Raw genomic sequence first — 18,621 nt, 5'->3', positions numbered from 1 at the left:
AGTTCTGAGTTCTAATAATCATCATGGAAAGAGAAATCAAGTAAGACCAACCCACCCACCCACCCCGGAGCTCAGGGTGCTGACAACTGTTGGACTGGAAGTCCCTTGCCCTTCACAGCTGCCAGTGTTTCACAGGGTAAAACAGAAAGCTCGCCACTCCTGGTCAGAAGTGTGTGCAACTTCTAAAAGCCAGCCCTACATCCAATAAGGTGGCTGCTTTCGCCAATGAGAAGTTCTCAGAGCTGTCTATCCCTGGCTGCAAAAAAGCCAGTAAGTTACTATCTGGAGGGCAGAGTGGGCTCCTGGGCAGCCTTCCGTTGGGGACTCTGAGCTGCGGGCTAAGGACTAGATTGCCTAGGAATTGAACCTTTATAGGTTTTCCCTTTAAAGGCATGACAGGTCACCATTTGCCTAGGACTCTCAGTTGCCAGGAAGAGGCATGAGTTAAAGCTTGAGGCAGGAGGGTTAACTGAGGGGCCAGACCTTCACCTCAAAGGTCTTCTGAGCAGACCAAAAAGCCACTGCCGCCCAAGATCTCACCAACATCCCCGCTTGCCATTGTCAACATCCCACTGCAGCAAAAGGAAATAAGGCCAATGAGTCCTTCCATTCAGACATGATGGTTATACCTCATCAGGTTAGTTCCATTAGGTACAGGAAACTTGTTCATGACTTACAAGCTTCCGCCATGGGTGGCCTGGCCAAGGTCCACATCTGGACAGATCAGATGGACAGCACACAACATCCAGTTGGTGTCCCATGGTTTCTCAAGCACTGTGCCACTTGCCATGTGGCTTGGGTAAAGAGCTGTACCTCATAAGGCACCTAGGGGCAGGTGGTGAGGAGACTCATCCCAGGGGAGGAGGACAGCTCGGGAGGAAGTTCTGACCATGACCCTCTGCATATGGTCTCTTGGGACAATTGTGCACCACAGAAAACCCCCAGTGACTGCAGGAATCATTCCAGGGAATACAAACTCTGTGCATGTGTGTAGGTACATGGGCAAGTGGAACATGTGCGCGCGCACACACACACACACACACACACACACACAGGAAGGGTAGGGAAGGCCTAACCGGTGAGGCCACGCTGTCCAGTCCTAAACACCACAGGGTCCTCTATAATTAGATACTCGTCTCCTGGTCAGCCAGCTCTATGTGGCTCAGAGACTAAAGCCCTTATTGAAACTCAGGATACAGGGAAAAACCACCCCTCACTAGCCACCACTTCGTTCCCCAAACCCACTGGCCAGTAGGCCCTGGGACAGGCCTTGGGATGAGTAGATTGTTTGGGACCTATGTAACCCCCACCTTCCACCTTCCAGGGTCTGTGGTTCCCTGATCCGCTGTGCCTTGAGCTCAAGACTGGAAGCACAGCTCTGATTCTGAGCTTAGGAAGGTGCAGGAAATAGTGGTGGGCACAGGTGGTTCATAAAAAATAATGAAATAGGAAGGAAAAGTAGGGAGAGCCAGTGATGCCACGAGGGGCTAACACGGAGCAGGCACGTCAGTTCTGGTCTTCCCCAGCACCGATTCTCAGGGGAGACATCTCACCATGGCTAGAGGACAGGAGGGGTGAAGACCAGAAATGAGGGCAGAAGTGGTCATGGCCTCCGGTCTTGCACGTAGTCTTCCCTCCTGCCGCAGACGCCCATGAGGGCAGAGTAACCATCCAGGGTAGCAACAGGGCCCAGCTCCTTTCAGCCTTCTGGTTCTGGACTGCTAGGGGAAGATGGGCTGAGAAGGCTCCCCGCCCCTGCCCATGGCCAGGTGGGATTGTGAGAGGGAAGACAGGTCCAGAGCTTAACAACTTGACTCTCATGCCACAATTCAGACCCAATCTACTTAAGGGCAGCACCTTTGTATACAGGTCTAAAAGGAAGGTTCTGGGCCTGGTGGCCTCCCTGCACCTGTCTCACTTCTAGCTTGCACCTTAGTGGTGTAGTTTTCTGTTCCTTAACTTCTGTGGCTGCCTCTGGGCCATGATAAAACACTGGCTGCTCCACTTCCACAGCAGGGTGAGTGCCCAGGCCAACCCACTCCACTGTGGTCAGCAGACTCCCAAAGCTACAGGGGCCTGTGGCCATGCAGAGGAGTGAGTGCCTCTCCCTGGGGAGGGGGCCCAGGCTTAGAAGCATCTTCCCTGCCTGTGGATGCAGACAGCGAGCTCTCGCCTTGACCCGTCCCATATCCAGCTGCCCTGCAGCTTTGGAGGATACAAGAGACAGGACCACCAGGCCAGGCAGGTGGTTCTCAGACTGCTATGCATAACAGGGGGACAACACTAAGCCGGCAGACAGGGGGCAGCCTGAGAGGAGGTGTCCGGTGCTGGTCTGGCAGCTAGTCCAGAAGGCTCCACTTTGTGCCAAGAGCCAAGGAGGCTCAGACTGAATTCTAAACTTCAGATCTGGAGACTGAAGAGGGTCAGGGAACACATAGGGGTAGATTCACGGTCTCAGTTTCTCTGGACACAGAGCTCTAGGCTCTTTTCTTGGGCATGTCTAAGACCTTTAACCTGCCAGCAGAAAATCCAAGCGTCTGGACAGAGTGCTTCCTGTCCCACTTGCACCAGGGCCCTAAGGATTGGCCTTCGGACCAGCTGCCTACTGCTCAGGCCTGACCTTTACAGAGCCACTGGGTTTGTTCCTTTCAGGTAAGGGCTTATCTCCCTTCCTGTTGGGACCATTTCCCTCATCACAGGTTACCTAAAAATATTCCAAATAAAAAACTCCCGACTTTTTCTTCCCGCCAGTTCACATCCCACAGAAGGCAGACAGACCCATTTCTTTGGGGATTAAAAAGAGTTCTTAAATACAATAGTATGAAAATATAACTTAAAAATATAAAAGTCAACAGCATACGGAAGACTTAAAAATCTATGTTTTGCCCATTAGTCCCATAGGAAATAAACACATACTCAAAAAACATTAACACTGTGACAGCTCATAAAACCGGCTTTAGAAATCAGTAGTTACAAAGCCATTTTGAGTAAGAAAGCATTGCGGTTCCAACTTGGTCAATGAGTGACTTTTAGCCCAAAATGTGTTACATCTTCACGCTCCCAGAGCCTGAGGGGAAGGCTCTACCCGGTCTGCGTGTGCGTTCGGTTTTCCTCCTCAATGTCACCCAGCCAGACACGGGACGGGGCCTCTGTGTCCCTTGCAACACTGTTTGGGACAATGACAGACAAACAAAACGCCTCGCTTGCATATTTGGTCAGTGTTTGTAGTGCAACTGAGTGGGGACCTCCGGCTGCCTTGAACCCCTCGGCGCTGGCCCGTCCTCCCTCTGTCAAGTCACAGTCGTCTGGGAGTGGGCAGAGACAGCAAGAGGGGTGGAGGTAGAAGAGGAGGGGCAGAGAGGAGGGAAGGAAGGACACTGCGGAGCCGCCACGTGCTGACCCAGCAGCTGGCTGGGCCCCCAAACCTGACCCCGACACAGGAGTGTGTCATACGGGCAGCCCAAAACGGTGTTTCTTTTTCTTCGCAGGCTTCAGAGGGGTCAGTCTGCGCAGGTCCTCCTCCACATCGGACTCCTCCATCTCGTCATCGGCTGAGATCAGGATCTGGGGTGGTGGAGAGACATGGCCTGAGTCACCCCCAGTGGGGCCTTCTTCCTCTGCCCTCCCTCCACCCCAGCAACAGGGTGCTAATGCCTCTAGAAGGTCTCAGAGCCTCAGGTTTCTTTAGGAGAGGGTGAAGGGGAGGCCACTTTACAGAGTGAGACCACCCAGACATCACTCACTCCCAGGATATTCACGGGCTACTGAAGCCAGCACCAAGTTGACATACCCGCCCCTCTGTAGTGCTCCCCGCTTCTCCATCCAACCTCCAGCTGCGATGCAACCCCAGTTAGAAGAGACTCAGCAACGAGCCACACCCTAAGTCATCCTGGCAAAGAACCCCATCTGGACACAGGGTGATACAGGTCCTTGAGGTTGCCCTACAGACAGCAAAAGCAAACTGAAGAGCTTCTTTCGAAAGGAAAAGAAAACACCTGTAGAGCATACACGAGGCAGGCAGATTTCAGAGCAGCTGCTATGAACCAACTCTGCAACCTGTGAAGACACATGGGAGCCCTGCACTTTTCTGATCCCCTGGAATGACTCAGCTGTGGAGCAAGGGCATCCAGGGCAAAGACTCATACTGCCGACCTGCTGCACCACTTGCCTGGCTCTGCAGACCTCTGAGCATCAGGGAAGGACAGGGACGGGGTATCTGTGCAGGGGAACATGAGCTCATTCTTTCTCAGGGGCAAGATGGCTGTACCACCTCTTCCTGGACCACTCCCTGGGTGGATCCCTGATTAAACTTTCTCTCTGGCTCCCTATCTACCGCCTATATAGGCACACCTCAATCACAAAGCACCTTGCCCAGAGCTGGTACCTCTTTTCATGTCATTTCATCCTACCCTATGGGACACATGCTGCTATGGCTATGATGTGTTTCACATAACCCAGATGTCACCCCATGTGGCCATGACTGCTGAGTGGCTGCTTCTTCCTGTACTGCTATTTGTCATTCATCTAACATTTGCCAGGCTCTTATGACAGGATGGGCCCCGCGCCAGATCTCAGGGACATATAGAGAAGTTATGGGTTTACCCTCTGTCCTGCTCCTCTATTCAGCTTTCAAAACTCCCTCCAGGGTGCCCCCAGGAGTCAAACAGGCTGTTTCAGGGTCCTCACAGGGCTTTGTTAACGCCTCAATGTCAGAATGATTACACAATGTTATAAGGAGCTATTCAGACACCTTCATCCAGTCTGAAGGTCTTTCAGGGAAGACATTACCTCAGCCATTTCTGCAGCCCCATCCTGACTGCAGAGCTCGGCACACCATGAAAGCTGAGGTCGCCTCTCAGGAGGCAGCTTGGCCTCACCTTGCAGCATGAAGGAGGTACAGGCTGCCCAGAGAGCATAACTTTGCCTCCACACTCCGATTTATGACCTCCTGTCTCTCTGAGGTCCCAACCTTTGAACTCAGGAGAGCTGACAATAAGGGGAGGTGAGGTTACCTATGTTTTAGAAGTTTCTAGCGGGCTTAGCCAACACTTCTGCTGCTCTGCAGTGGTAGGCAGGGATTTAAACACCTTAACGCTTAAAGGCAACGATCAGGCTCATGAGAATCCTTGTCAGCTTCCCTGGAACACAGCAGCCCCTCCTTTCTCTGTCCTCCTCCACTGGCAGAGGTCCATACTGTCGGAGGCAAGTCCCTGCTACCCCACTGGGTGTTCCACCTCCCTGTTGTGGGATGGCCAGGGCCCGCAGGAATGCATCCCTGCTGGATGGAGGCAGTCAGCCTCTTCTTCCCCCACCGCTGAGTGCTAAGAGGACTAGAGGTAAACGGAGGCCAGAGACGTCCTCAGGTCGGGGTGCAGCAGAAGGGCTCGGCCCTACCTCAGACTCTGACTCCTCGTGGGATGCAGCCCTTCGATAGCGGACTTTGCTCCCATTCCTCGAGTCCTGGTTGGCTCCCCTTTCTTCTAGTTTAGCTTTCGTCCTCCCTTTTCTCATGAGGAAATTATCCACTACCCAAAACATCAAAGCCTGTGGGGAGGAAATGTGCATGTTACTCTGGGATATGCCATTCGTCAAAGCAGAGCAGACCCCACTGCCATCCTTCCCACATGCTCCAGATTTACCATGCCCAGAACAAGGGGAAGAAAAACTTCATCCAGCCCCCCTGCTCTCTAACAAGCTTACAAAGAGATTCCCACCATCTATGTCCTTTGCTTCCGCTTTCCTATCAAAGAGAACCAGCAGGAAAATCCTGACCCTCTTCACCCTGAGTGCTGGTAACTGACAGGGACAGCCTGTCTTGGGCTTTTGCCTTAGCTGCTGGCAAGGTTTCTGGGCTCCTGGCACAGGCTGAGCAGCTGGCCCATACACTACCATGATGGTCAGCGTTAAGTGACTTTATTGTTCCTTCTTACTATTTCTTACTTCCTTCTAGCCAGTGTACTCAGGGGTTTCTCTTGGAGCTCTGGGGTCAGGGATAAAAGGAGTGAATTCCTAACATCCTGATCTAGAAGTCGCTCGTGGTGCATGTGGAGAGCCTCCTGGGTGGGAGGTCCCCTGGCAGGGAGGGCAAGACAAAGTTCCTAGGATCCTCCATCTTGCACAGGAGGCCTAGAGCAGTGACCTGCCTGCTGAGGAAGCAATCCTACCATTTCCAGGCCTGGGGTGGGGAGGGGCCTGGGGGCTATGAGGAACTTTCTCTGTCAGACTCAGAACTTTAAACAGGACACTGGAAGGCAGAGAGCACACGGGGGTAAAATGCAACATGGCACTGACATTGACAAAGAAGGGGACGATCAGCATGACGATGGCCAGTTTCAGGTCTGGGTTTTCAATGGGATTCAATAGGGCCACCTGTAAAGAGAAGCAGACTCCGTGAGGTAGGGAGAGATCACAGAGAAGGTGCTTGGGGGTCGGGGGGCAGCAACACAAATCACCCACGAGGCCCTGGGCAATGTAGCTTAGCTTAGACGACACCTCCCCAGAATCCTGATGGGAACAGCACCTCACACCCAGGGCCACATAGCCCACCCCCAGGTGTGACTGCTAACAAGGGACAGACCTGGAGAGAGCACTTGGAACAGTGAGAGCTTTAGTGGCTTTCCCAGTGCCGTGCACGTGGGAAGTGTAGTGCACTTACAACCACCGAGCAGAGCAGGGCCCACCCACCAGGAGGCGCAGAGGGCAGGGCTGGTATGGTTTCAGGGAGTTGAGGGGAATGAAGTCAATGGATGTTCATTATAGACGCTAGCAATGAGGTGCCAGGCCATGTTCTAACACAAATCCTGTATCTCAACCACCTCCCGAAGGATGACAGCCCTGAAAAGCCTTGGTTTATTTTCTTAAAAAATAAAACTCAAATTAAATAAATAAATAAATAAATAAATAAATAAATAAATAAATAAATAAATAAATAAATCTCAGACACAAATAAAACCCAAGAAAGCCACGTTCTGAGCTACTCAAAGGCTCTTTGGTTGGTTTCATGTGACCATTAGGAGGAAATGGGCAGTGGAGGCTTCTATCTACACAGCACCATGGCCAGAGGGCAGGGCCAAGGAAACCCTGGGAATGTGTGACCAGCTGCTTCCTGCAGCAGCAAAAGGCTCCATTAAACCACTGGCCAAGAGAGGTGTGTGAGGACATATGCAGATGAGGAAAACACCCTCCTGACAGTTATAGTCATGAGGCCTAAAGACTATAGCAGCTAGTATGCAACCTGCGAGGAAGGACTCTTATTTCCATTGCCTTTATGTATCCCAAAGCCTAACCTAGAGCAGGCATTTGCATGATTCAAGTAGATGGATGCTAAGTGAAAAACCAAGTTCTTGCTCTCAATAGGCTGCCATGCCACAGAGAATCCAGACTGTATTCGTGGAGGTGGAGGGAGAAAAAAAAAGAAGAAGAAAAAGAAAGAAGGAATCTGGTTTTCCGGTAAAGCTGGGGTGTGTGAGTGGTAAGGGAACAAGTACTAAGTACTGTCTTGTTTAGCATCCCAGGGAGCTGCTAAAGAAGGGACAAGAGCAAACCTTTTTCCACTGAAGTATAAGGAGGACGATGAAGACGACAGACTTTTCAAAAATCATGATCACGATGTAAAGAGCACACTGCCCAACCCAGGCTCCGCACTGCAGAGGGTCTCCTGCAGGGACAGTGGGTGCGCAGTCACGCGGGGTGCAGACACCAAGATCCGATTCCATGTCCCTGCCCCACGCCCTCCCGTAAGCCCTCGGGCTCCCAGCCCACACCAGAGCCCTGGCTCTAAAGCCACTTCATGGACCCCTGATGCACCCAGAATCACTTCAACCCAAATAGACACATGCGGGTGTTTCAGACAAAATCAGCCTAATTTGGAGATAGCACAGTGGTGTTTCTTTCAAGAGATTCTAAGATATAATTAAAAAGACTAAAGTTAGTAAGTGCTCACTGCTGGGGCTCAGAGAGCTGGCTCTTTCCGTCCACTGGCAGAGCTGTGTGAAGTGAGTGCTATTATTATCGGTTGTTGATTTTTCCAGTGACTGTGAAGCTATCCATCCTCTCCTCTGACCATGGGCTGGCTGATGTCTGTGACTACAAAGGCAGCACACCACCTCTCTGCTCATCTGCTACCCCGAACCACCCTCCCCGGCTGCTCTTGCTGCCCTCAGCCCTGACAGCAGAATCCCGATTGTGTCTATATGGGGTAGCCCAAAACAGCTTCAGCTGGGGACAGGGAAGGTAAACAGGAAGCCCTCATGGCAGAGGCAGGAGGGGAGGCACTGTGCCTTGGGGCTGTGACAGAGGTCCATCTGTGACCCTATCAGTCACTGTGCTTGAGAAATGGAGAAACCTAATAGTCCAGGCTGGGGCACATGCAGGCCCTGGAGGGGCTCCAGAATGTTTCAAAAGGGACTAGAGGCAGGGTGGAAGACCAACCCCAGGGACAGATCTATATCCTCAGAGACAGGCAGAATGTATGGGATGGGCCCCCAGGGAGACACACATGCCTCCCCAAAGTGGGAGATTGAGGGAAGGGCTGATAGTGGGGACGCCCCGGTGGCCTGCTCTGGAAGCCCTACTGGAGTTGTCTGACCATTGCTGGCCAGGAAAGAGGGCGGAGGGCAGCATTTCAGGGGAGGTAAAGACCCCAATCTAGGCTGTGAGAAGAGAACTTGGCCCAGAGAGAGGGCTCTGATGCTACGGTTTCTGTAGCCATCCCTGCCCAGACATGGGTGTCAGAGGAGGCCCCAGCCCAGCCAGAGCCTGCCAACTCTACGCAGTGGAAGTGCAAGTGAATGCCTTCATGCAGCTGTAATGGACACACCACCAGGCCATTCCCTTTTCTGGAAAACCTCGGGAGAAGGGTGCAGAAAGCATGCAGAAAGCCATCAGGGCTTCTTCTAAGCTTGTCCTGTCTACTTTCACTTCTCGATTGGACACATCTGAGCCAAAAAAACCACTTCAGAAGCACTATCTCTCCTAGCCAGATTTTTAAGGGAGTGCTGGAATCCTTTCAGTTCACTACGTGACGTTACTGAGAAAAGTTCTCAAAAATAACAGATTAAAGTATTTGTTAAAAATCATTAAGATTGGAGACAAACAGAATGTATTAGTAGGAAAATCTCTGAATGGGGACTGGTGTGTTTCAAGGCAAGAGACCAAGGGTCCATACTGCATGTCAAAAGAAAACCTGTCTGCTCCAAGTGTTTGCTACATCGGTCCTTAGGTTTGAAAATGACTGATGAAGGGGGACAGGCTGTCCGCACCCCCTGTGCTGCCCAATGCATGGCTGAGTATCAGCGCCTCAGCTCAGCTGCAGCTGCGTCCTCTTTCATTTACGTGCTTTAATAAGGTAAAAAAAACATGGTGAAAAAAAAGAAGAAAAGTCCTCTGTAAATGTGCTCCCACACTAGCTCCCTCTGCTGCATCCAGAGACCATCCAGACCGCTGGCAGCCCCTGCGGGGTGAATGTGTCAGCTGCTTTGCTTTTCAGGTCTGTCTCACTGGAGAACCTTTCAGACCTTCCCACTGTCTCATCATCACAGGCATTCCCAACGTGTCCTGCTCCTTACCACATTGCACCACCTTAGGTAGATGGGGGTTTTGTTTGTGTTGAATAACTTTCTCAGGGGAAATCGCAGGGATGGGGGATGACAGATGGTACATGTCTGTCTCCCAAGGCTTCAGGAAGAGAGCAAAGTCTAGAGACCACTGGTGCCTATGGGACACAGACCCTACTTTCTGGGCTTATGAGTAGCGAAAAGCTTTCTGGTCACCAGACTGCAAACACACCTATCACCTGGATATGTCTCACCCCTCAGAGCTGTGTGGCTTATTCCCCAAGTCCCATGGGCTTGTTGGCAAATTAACCCTCTCCTCTAAGGACAAAGGAAGCACCTAGAAAACAAGCCCTTCTTCTTTACTTAGCTGAGAAGAGAGCTATGGGGCCCTAAATGGAAATATTGCCTCAAGAAGACAGGCCAGTTAACAGGTGTGGTAGGTAGAATAATGGCCCCCCAGAGACATCTACATTCTAGTCCCAGGAACCTGTGAATACGTTAGGTAACATGGCCCAGGAGAAGTATGGCTGCTAACTAGCTGCCTCTAATGGAGAGTATCCTGCGGTATCCAGCTGGACCAGCGTACTCACGAGGGCACTGGAAGGAGGTGCTGGAGGGTCAGTATGATACCATGTGACAGGAGCCTGACTGCCTGCTGGACCTTCAGGGGGAGGAAGGGGCCATGACCAGGAAGTGCAGGCAGTCTCTAGGAGTGAGAGACTCCAGAAGGAGCCAGTCCTGCCGATACCTTGATTTTAGCCAGTGAGATCCATGTGGGATATCAGAACTATGCAGCTCTACGGTAAGAAACCTGTTGTTTGAAGCCACTAATTTTGTGGAAATTTGTTGTAGCAGCGACAGGAAAGAAGAACACAGATAGAAACAGAAATCAGTGTGCTGTTTTTCCTTAGCCCGGTAAGGGGGGACTCAGGATGGACATCCGGAGACACCCTGGTTTGAAGACTATGGTTCCTAAATGCAGTGGTGGGAAGATGAGGGTGGCACAGAAGCAAGAGGCTCAAACTACCACTGCCTCTTCCTCCTAATGTACTCTTGGGGATGCAGACCCAGTATGGTGGGAATGGGTGGTGCTCCAGGACTAGATGTGCCCTCCCTCTGGCTGCCAGGTAACTGGCTGTGGATGGATCTCCTGTAGCACCAGTCACTATAGCTGAGTCGAGAGCACTGGCTTCCAGGACAGACCTCAATAGCAAGCATGAGAAGCACTGGTCTTAGAGGTGGAAGCAGATAAGGCCATGCCCACCCCCACCCTCAGCTGTGCACTGGCTTCCAGTGTCACTTAACCCCTCTGGGTACCTAGCCTGTAAGTGAGGATGACACCGCTGTGGTCCCCATGTGTCCTCCAAGCTGACGGCTCATGACTCGGGGTTTCTCAGAAGCCTCCCCTCGAGCCACATGAGCACACACTGTGTGTCAGACACTATCTTAAGTCTGTGACTCATCGGGCATCAAATAACAAGACTAAGAAAAGCCCTCCCCTGAGTTCATCTCCCTTCAAAGGAGACAGTTACTTAAGATTTCTAGAAATACCCAAGGCACTCATAGCCAGCTCCACTGATCAGCTCCCTTTCTACATTAGTGTCTTGTGAGTCTTAAATCATCCAGGAGTGAGCAGCCCTTTGACCCAGAGGCATGAACTCTGTGAAGGTGTGACCAGGAAAGGAGGTGCAGACCTAGAATTCCCTCCCTCCTGTCCTGTGTGTCCTTCTGTGGCTGAGACCCCACTGATGTTCCCACTGAGACCAGGAGCTCCTGCTCCCAGACAGCAGGGGCCAGGTGTGAAGGTGGGAGAGACCTGCCGTTGCCCCTTACCCCAGGGCATGGCAAGGCCTAAAGAAGGCACTCCCACCACAGCCCTGTGGAGGCTACAGCCAGCCGCTTCTCTGGGAGTACAAAGTAAAGGGGCAATGCACTTGTGGCTCTGAGAGTGTGAGGGAAGCTTCCTAATTAGGCTGTTGTCCCAGGGGTCTGAAGAGAGGGGAGTGGGTCAAAGATGAGCCTACACCCACAGGACACCTGTTTTAAGGCATATCTCTGCAAGTGAGGATAGACATGGTATTCCTGGTGACTGTATGTGCCCGATGCTGGTGAGGCCAGCTTCTAGTCAGGAGACAGTAAAGAGCCCCGGAGTGGGGGATGGACCCTCCAGTCTTGACTTGCAGCCCCTGTAGTGAGATGGCCCAATGACAAGACAAGCAGAGACACGCAGCAGAAAGAGGGCCACATCCCTACTGAGCATCTCCCAAACTGAGAGCCATCTCCATTTCTCTAATGAGTTGGGCAGGTCGTGGGAGCTTGGGGAGAAGCTTCGCAGAGTGAGGTGCCTTAACAGCCTGTAGGTGGGGCCCTCAGTGCCCTCTGCTGGCAGAGGCAAATGCTGTGCCCCTCTCTGCGTCTAGGGTCTCTTGGCTCCTGCCATCAAATGGCAGTGAAATGTACACCTACATACTTCAGATGTGTGGCATTCTGACACCAGCAGGGGGATGGTTTTCAGGCCCCAGAACCAGCCCCACCACTACACAGAGGAGACAGCCACCATTGAATTCTGAACCTTCAAATTCCTAGGCCTGGAGAACTGAATGGGACAAGGAGCAGAGCCCTTGGAAGGCCCCTCCACAGCCCCATCCAATGTCCATGCTATATTACCATATTCGCCAAAGCGCAGGGACTCCCACTGCTGCCACTCCACCAAGACACTGACAGCACGCACACCCACGTAGATGAGCAGCATGCCCACGGTGGCATCCAGGAGGAAGTTGATGAGGTACCTGGGAGAAGAGGACACAGCAGCACTGTCAGGAAGCACCCTCCAGGGAGCAAGGGCCCCTAAGCCCGGCCCTGTGTGCTTACCAGGGCCAACTTCAAGCCTGATGACCTAGCACTTGGGCCTGTTCGGGGCGGGGCGGGGGGCGGGCGGCTGTGCAAGAGCCTGCAAGGCTCACTCCCAGGAGCCCCAGCAAGGCCTCCCCATGTTAGCGTGCTGACACTCATCGGGGTCAAAGAACTTAAGGGAGGAGCAAACAAGGCATAAAGATCTCAAAGGGTCCTACCAAATGAAGCCTTGACACAAGACAGAGCACCTGGAAACAGCCAAAAAGTCAATATGGAAACAGATCTTAGTTCATTAAGAGAAATCTGCTCCATGACGCTGTTTACAACCACAGCCCCAAGAAGTGCTGCTCCAGGGTAGTTCAGGACACAGCTTCTGAGGTTTCTTAGACCAAAGAGGGAAGGGCCTTGTGGCCCTTGCTCATCCCTGTGTTTCAGAGCCTGCCCTGGAGGCAAGTGTGAGTATTTCTGGAGAGAGCTTTACTCCCATGGAAAAGGCAGGATGATGGAAGGAGAGAAGTGTCAGTAGAGCACGTCCCACCTTGATCATGTGTTCTTGTAAGGCCTAATTCCATGAGTCTGACACACACCTCTTGCCTCACCAAGGAAAGGCCCTCCCTCAAGGGCCCTGTCCCCAGAACTTGCTGGGCATCTTGACCATAAGCACCAGTTCTCCAGACAAAGCAGGAGACAGGCAGTCACTGGGTCAGATACCAGCCTTCAGGATGCCAGGTGGCTCAGAAAGCTCGAGTAGTTCCAGATGCCAAAGACCAACTGTGATGCCTTCCAGTTGCTGAGGCTTGAGACACTTCATGCAGACTCAGAGCCCCCAGCCAAAGACAGAGGCTTTGGCAACATGCACAGCAACACAGTCACTGGAGGGAGCAAGTCCCTGCTCTGGAATGGCAGAGAACCAGCTGGGCGGACAGCGGTTTCCCCCGCCTGCCCTTCCTCTTTAACATCACAAGGGGTCACTCTCAGACCAGAGACCAAGGCATAGAAACTGCTTCCAGGCAGTTTCGCCAGGCTCACAGCTGGCCCTGGGCTAAGCTGCTCTCAGACTCTCATATCTAATTGGTTTCAAGTGGTTCTCACATCTAAGGCTCACCCTGAAAGTAACAAGAACACCTGATATAAACACACATCAGTTCATTCATTTCCTCACCAAATATTTACACCTACTGTGCGCCAGACCCTGGGACTAAAGACAGAAAGCTCTATAGGCTCTACCCAAAATAGATGAGACTGGTGGGCTGGCCAGCTTCAGGCCCCAGCTCCATCACTATTGAGATGTGTGAATTTAAGTTATGCGCTCTCTCTGCCTCGATTCCCCAAGCTGTAAAATGAGGATCACCAAAGTATCTAAATGATAGGGCTGTTATCAGAATCAAATAATACATGTGAACAACACTTGCCACATAGTAGGTACTATACAAATGTGTTTGAATCATTACCCCTCAGAGTCACAGGACCCTGGATGTCATAAAAACTTAACTCCCTCCCAAAGCTGTCCAGATGGAACAAGGAACAGAGCACCCAGCCCATAGGACCCCAGCAGCCAAAGGGAGCAGCTCATCCCCCTCTCTAAGTTTCTGTTCTCCTGAGCTGAAGCTGGTTTCCTTTCCTGGTCTGCAGATTCCCAGGATGCCTCCAGGCCAGCCCAGGCCAGCCTGTCCTCCACCTGTAAAAAGTCACAGGGCAGACAAGAATGGCAGGACCTGGAACAGATCCCAGGGCCTACTCACTCTTCCTCAGGGCTGGGGCCACCTCTACTCCCCCAGCATCACCTGCTCTTCTACCCAGTGCTGGGGCTCTTACACCTTTCCTAACTTTTAACAACATCTCCAACTGAACCGTTAACTCCCAGAGAAGTGACCCTAGGGTTTCCAGTGGTGCTTATATCATCAACTTCTGAAACTTTCACAGGCATCCTGGGGATCTGGTGGGGCACACAGGACAGGGGAACAAAGTGGGCTGAGTCTGGCCTCTCAGTCAAGTGTCTTCACCATACCAAGCTCCACTAGGGCCTTTTCTCATCCAGGCTGAGCACTTAAGATCTGTCAATAGCCCCTTCTCTATCCTGGCTGTGATTCAGTTTGTCAGTGACCTTAGAGCTGTTTCATCTTCTTTTTGTAGACAGGCAATGGAGGTGCTGCAGGGGAGAGCCATGTGGCCGAGGAGTTAGGTTAGTGTGGCTGCCAGGAGTTAGGTTAGTGCCTTCGGCGCCAGCCGCTGCCTCTTAGTCTATCCTGATCAACAACATCAAGACAATTCACCAGAGGATGACTCCAGCCTGCTGGGGGGATCGAGAGTTGGAAGGACAACGATCTCTCCTAACCATCCCCCCTATAGGAGGATCACCTCTTTAGTTCCCTACTTTGGGACTACACCCAAACATCCAAACAGATCACAACCTATTTAGGTCTTAGAGAAAGACCCTAAGCAGGGAGACTTTATAACTTCCTTCTGAAATCCAGGCCTGGACTATATCTATACAGTCACCAAAAAAGGAGGCTTCAAAGAACCTTCCAGTCCAAATGATCTTAAATATACACAAAGCCTCTTGGCAAGGGACTCATCAGCCCTCTGCCCCACTCTCTTAAAGACAGGGCAGATCAGGACTGGACAGGGGTGTGTGTGTGTGGGGTTCCAGGCAGAGGGCAGCTGGTGGGGTTGAAGGCCACCAGCACAGTAGGACTGGAGCAACAAGTCCGAGCCAGGAGGGTAGGAGATGGAGCCAGAAGGCCAGTGAGTCTCCTTTCCCACTAAATCTGCTGAGAGAGGCACCACTTGGGGTTTTAGTCAGACTGCGCAGGGTGAGGGGCTGTGTGGAAGGCGCACTGCAGCAATGAGCCAGAACCCAGTTTGAAGGTCAAAGAGGTCAATGGTGGCTAACTATGGCTGTGACCCGGGGTGGCTGGCACCACAGAAAAACCCCCATGTCTCCCGTTCTATCAGGGACACTCCTTCACGGCACTACGGTGCCCTGCCAGGGGCTGCTCCCTGCTGGGAGGCATAAGGGCACTAGAACACCAAGGGCCAGAGCTCGGATGAGCAGAAAGCCAGTGCGCAGGGCGACTGTCAGCCAGCAAAGCCCTAAAGGCCCACTGACAGCTGTGTATTTGAGCCCATGGGCAGCACACAGAGGATGGTCTCTTAGGGGAGCACAGAGCCAGAGGGAACGTGACTGACGGCAGAAAGCGAGGTCAGTCTACATTTCAGTGGAGGGGTGGGTGATGTCTGTCCTCCAGTATGGGCCACTTACAGTGAGCAAGGGTCCTCTTCAGTAAGATCTGCTAGGTACACATTTGCAAAGTGGATGAACAGCATTCCTATGGCTTGTTTGGAAGTGTCTAAAAACCTGTACAAAAGAGGATTAGCACTTGTTATCACACTGACAGGAGGGTTATATCCAATTTGGGGAAAATGAGAAGTCTGAAACAGGAAGAAAGCCACTGGGGAGACCCAACCTTCCCATTCCTAGTCACCTCTTTCTGGGGCGTCAGTACTAACTCAGGCTTGGCATCTCAGCTACCTTTCGAAACCTTTGATAACACACTGCATCTGAAATCCCTAAGACGCCACTGATTTAGAACACATATTTAAATTAGGTGCATTTACTTTTTCATTTTTTGTCACTTCAAAATGAAATGCTGGATCACGGCTTTGCGATGAAGTCCAAGGCGCCTCTATTTTAAAGAGCCCCAGTTCCACGTCCCTCAGAGCTAAACATGGTCCAAGCCTAACAAGATACACAGATCCAGCACTGTGCTAAAGCCCTAGAGATTTCTGGCTGCAGCCACTCAAGCGCTGGGCTAGATCGAGGTGGGCAAACTGCTTTGGTAAAGGGCCAGAGAGTAGGTATCTTAGGCTCTGCAGCCACTGCTTATCCTGTCAGTGTAGTGTGAAAGTGGCCACACGCCCTGACAGTCCTGTGACACATCAGTGGTGAAAATGGACAGCGGGCCACACTGGGTCCGTGGGTGGTAGTCTGCCAACCCTTGGGCTTGATGGCAGGAGTTTCAATAAAGAACAAAAACAACCATGTTAGTTCTGGGGACACCCCGCTGTCCTGTCTATAGCTGGCCTTTAGTTTCTCCTCTGCCATGAACACCTGGAGACCGCTGGTGCTCTGTGGCTGAGGGATGTCTCTCTCAGCCTCCCAGCCTGGGCATCCAGGGTTGGGCTGGGGCACTAAAGGGGATGAAGAAGGGGTACACAGGCATGGGGCATCAGCCACAGAGTCTCAGGACTGAAGAGACCCTAGAGATTATCCAGATCAACCCTGGGACTGAAGCTTGAAAATCATTTCCTAAAATAATGGCAAAGTAGAAGTCTCCAGAGGGCAACGTGTGCTCCATGGAGCACCCCAATTCCAGATGTTCCCCGGGTCCCCCAGCCCAAGCGAGATATCTAGACTCGAGAGAAACTGATTGGGGAAAATGAAAATAAGAAAGACCAAATTCACAAATAACACACTGAAGGTCAATCGAGCATGTGCTCCAAATGCTGGAAAGGCGCCTTCAACACACTGATTTATCTGGTCTTCTCTGGAAGGGAAGTGGCTGTTTTGTTAGCAGAGCTGCAAGCCTAAGACAGCCCAGGAGAGTCAGCTCCTTGTGGACATGATGTCCTGAACAGCTGGCTGTCTCCTTTTTCCTGGAGTTTTGTCTTTCAAGGTGGTGTCTGAGGTTCTAGCACCCTTTTATGAAGGAGAAACTGCCACTGAGGGGTCATCCTGGGACCAGAAAGACTGGTTCCAGGGGGAGGAGTATTGATATGGTATATGTGACTAATCTCCACACTGAGATAATGTTTTGCTTACACATACGGACTACAGAACCCAAGGATTTCTCGAAATCTAACAACAAGGATACATAATTAAAGGAGCTTGCAGCACACACTGATGTTTCTGTCCAACCTCCTGTTTTCTAAAATTGGGCGGCTGTGTGATGACAGGATAAAGGCAGAGCTCAACGTTATCTGGAGGAACAGAAGTTTTCATATTCGACATAGTTCCTGATGATTAATTCAACTAAGGGAGTCCAGCACTTTGTCATGCAGAATCGCTCACACTGCACCCCCTGCTCCCCACCCCCTACCGCAAACTCCAAAGTCAACAGCATTCTAGAAGGGTGTTAATATTTCAATACGCACCATATCCTCCACGGCCGTCTCTCATGCTTTGGTTCTCTGAAGCGCTTGACTGAAAGAAAATACACACATTGAGTAGCTTGCCAGCGTGACACCAAAGCAAAACGCATACAAGTGACATTATCAGTAGTACACTTGGGGTTTGACCCTGTAAGTTAAGGTACTTGCTCTTTCAACGTGTGACAAAATACAATAAGCTGTGAAAGTCACAGAGGCCCTGCCCTGCTGATGACCAGTACACTCTTCAGAACTGGACACTTAGGAAGAACGGCTCCTCACAGCACGTGGAAGAGTGTATTTTTGTCTCCTTTGTGACGAGGTTCTCTCAGAAAGCACCTGGAGCCCACAAAGTGGAATGCAGTTACTTCCAGTTTCAGGATATATTCTACACCCAATGAGAGATCCATTTGGCCACCCATCTGCCCCGCCAAGTATTCACTTGGTGCCCACCCCAAGCAGGCACTGAGAAAACAAAGACAAAGGCAGCTGTCCAGCAGGAGAGCAGGCATGTAACCATCCAGGGAGGCAAGTGCCAAAGGACAGGTCTGTCTGAGGTGGAGTGAGGGCACAAGGGAAGGAGAACCACCCCCGTCTGCCTAGAAAAGCATTGCTCAGGAAAGGCTTCATTGGTGGGAGGGGACAGAGCACACACCACGAGCTCAGAGGTACAGGGACATAACACAGCAGACAAACTGAGCTGGAGCCACATGATGGAGGGTCTTAAATGCCAGGCTAAGGAGTCTGGAATGAATTCTGTGGGGAAGGAAAAGCCAGGGCAGAGGGCTAAGCAGAGTCAAAGACATGGCTGGAATTGTGTTTTAGAAAAATGGCTCTGGATTGGGTAGATGGTGGGTTTCTGGGGCTGGAGAACACACTGGCTGAGCCCTAGCACCAGGCAGGGGTGCACACCGCTACAGAATAGCTGGGGGGTGTGGGGTGCTCATTCAGCAACAGGCTAACCTCAGATGACAGAGGGGCCACCCAGACACCTTCACCTCAGGTCTGCAGACACAACTTCAGGCAGACTGTCTCCATGAGTCTAGCCACTAACACCAGCCTTGAA

General features: G+C 51.7%; 1 protein-coding gene and 1 long non-coding RNA gene across 2 annotated transcripts in view; one reads left to right on the top strand and one right to left on the bottom strand.

The window, feature by feature from the left end:
* Positions 1-36: 36 nt before the first annotated feature.
* LOC111091316 lies at positions 37-4,328 on the top strand. The gene is made up of 2 exons (XR_005374898.1): positions 37-270; positions 3,489-4,328. It is a non-coding gene; the product is annotated as an uncharacterized LOC111091316 (long non-coding RNA).
* LOC608110 (store-operated calcium entry regulator STIMATE) overlaps positions 2,858-18,621 on the bottom strand; it is a 49,385-nt gene continuing 33,621 nt past the window's right edge. The window contains exons 2-8 of the mRNA XM_038566182.1: positions 17,562-17,610; positions 15,670-15,765; positions 12,222-12,343; positions 7,545-7,657; positions 6,292-6,369; positions 5,395-5,544; positions 2,858-3,564 (exon numbers count right to left, since the gene is read on the bottom strand). Of these exons, the coding sequence (XP_038422110.1) occupies positions 3,448-3,564; positions 5,395-5,544; positions 6,292-6,369; positions 7,545-7,657; positions 12,222-12,343; positions 15,670-15,765; positions 17,562-17,610 (725 nt within the window). The 3' untranslated portion in view covers positions 2,858-3,447. The remainder of the gene's footprint in view (positions 3,565-5,394; positions 5,545-6,291; positions 6,370-7,544; positions 7,658-12,221; positions 12,344-15,669; positions 15,766-17,561; positions 17,611-18,621) is intronic.

Source organism: Canis lupus, chromosome 20, assembly GCF_011100685.1.
Source record: "Canis lupus familiaris isolate Mischka breed German Shepherd chromosome 20, alternate assembly UU_Cfam_GSD_1.0, whole genome shotgun sequence".
In the NCBI taxonomy this organism is placed as follows: Eukaryota; Metazoa; Chordata; class Mammalia; order Carnivora; family Canidae; genus Canis; species Canis lupus.
The sequence above is the reverse complement of the archived record's forward strand: the minus strand, read 5'-3'. Positions and strand labels throughout refer to the sequence as shown.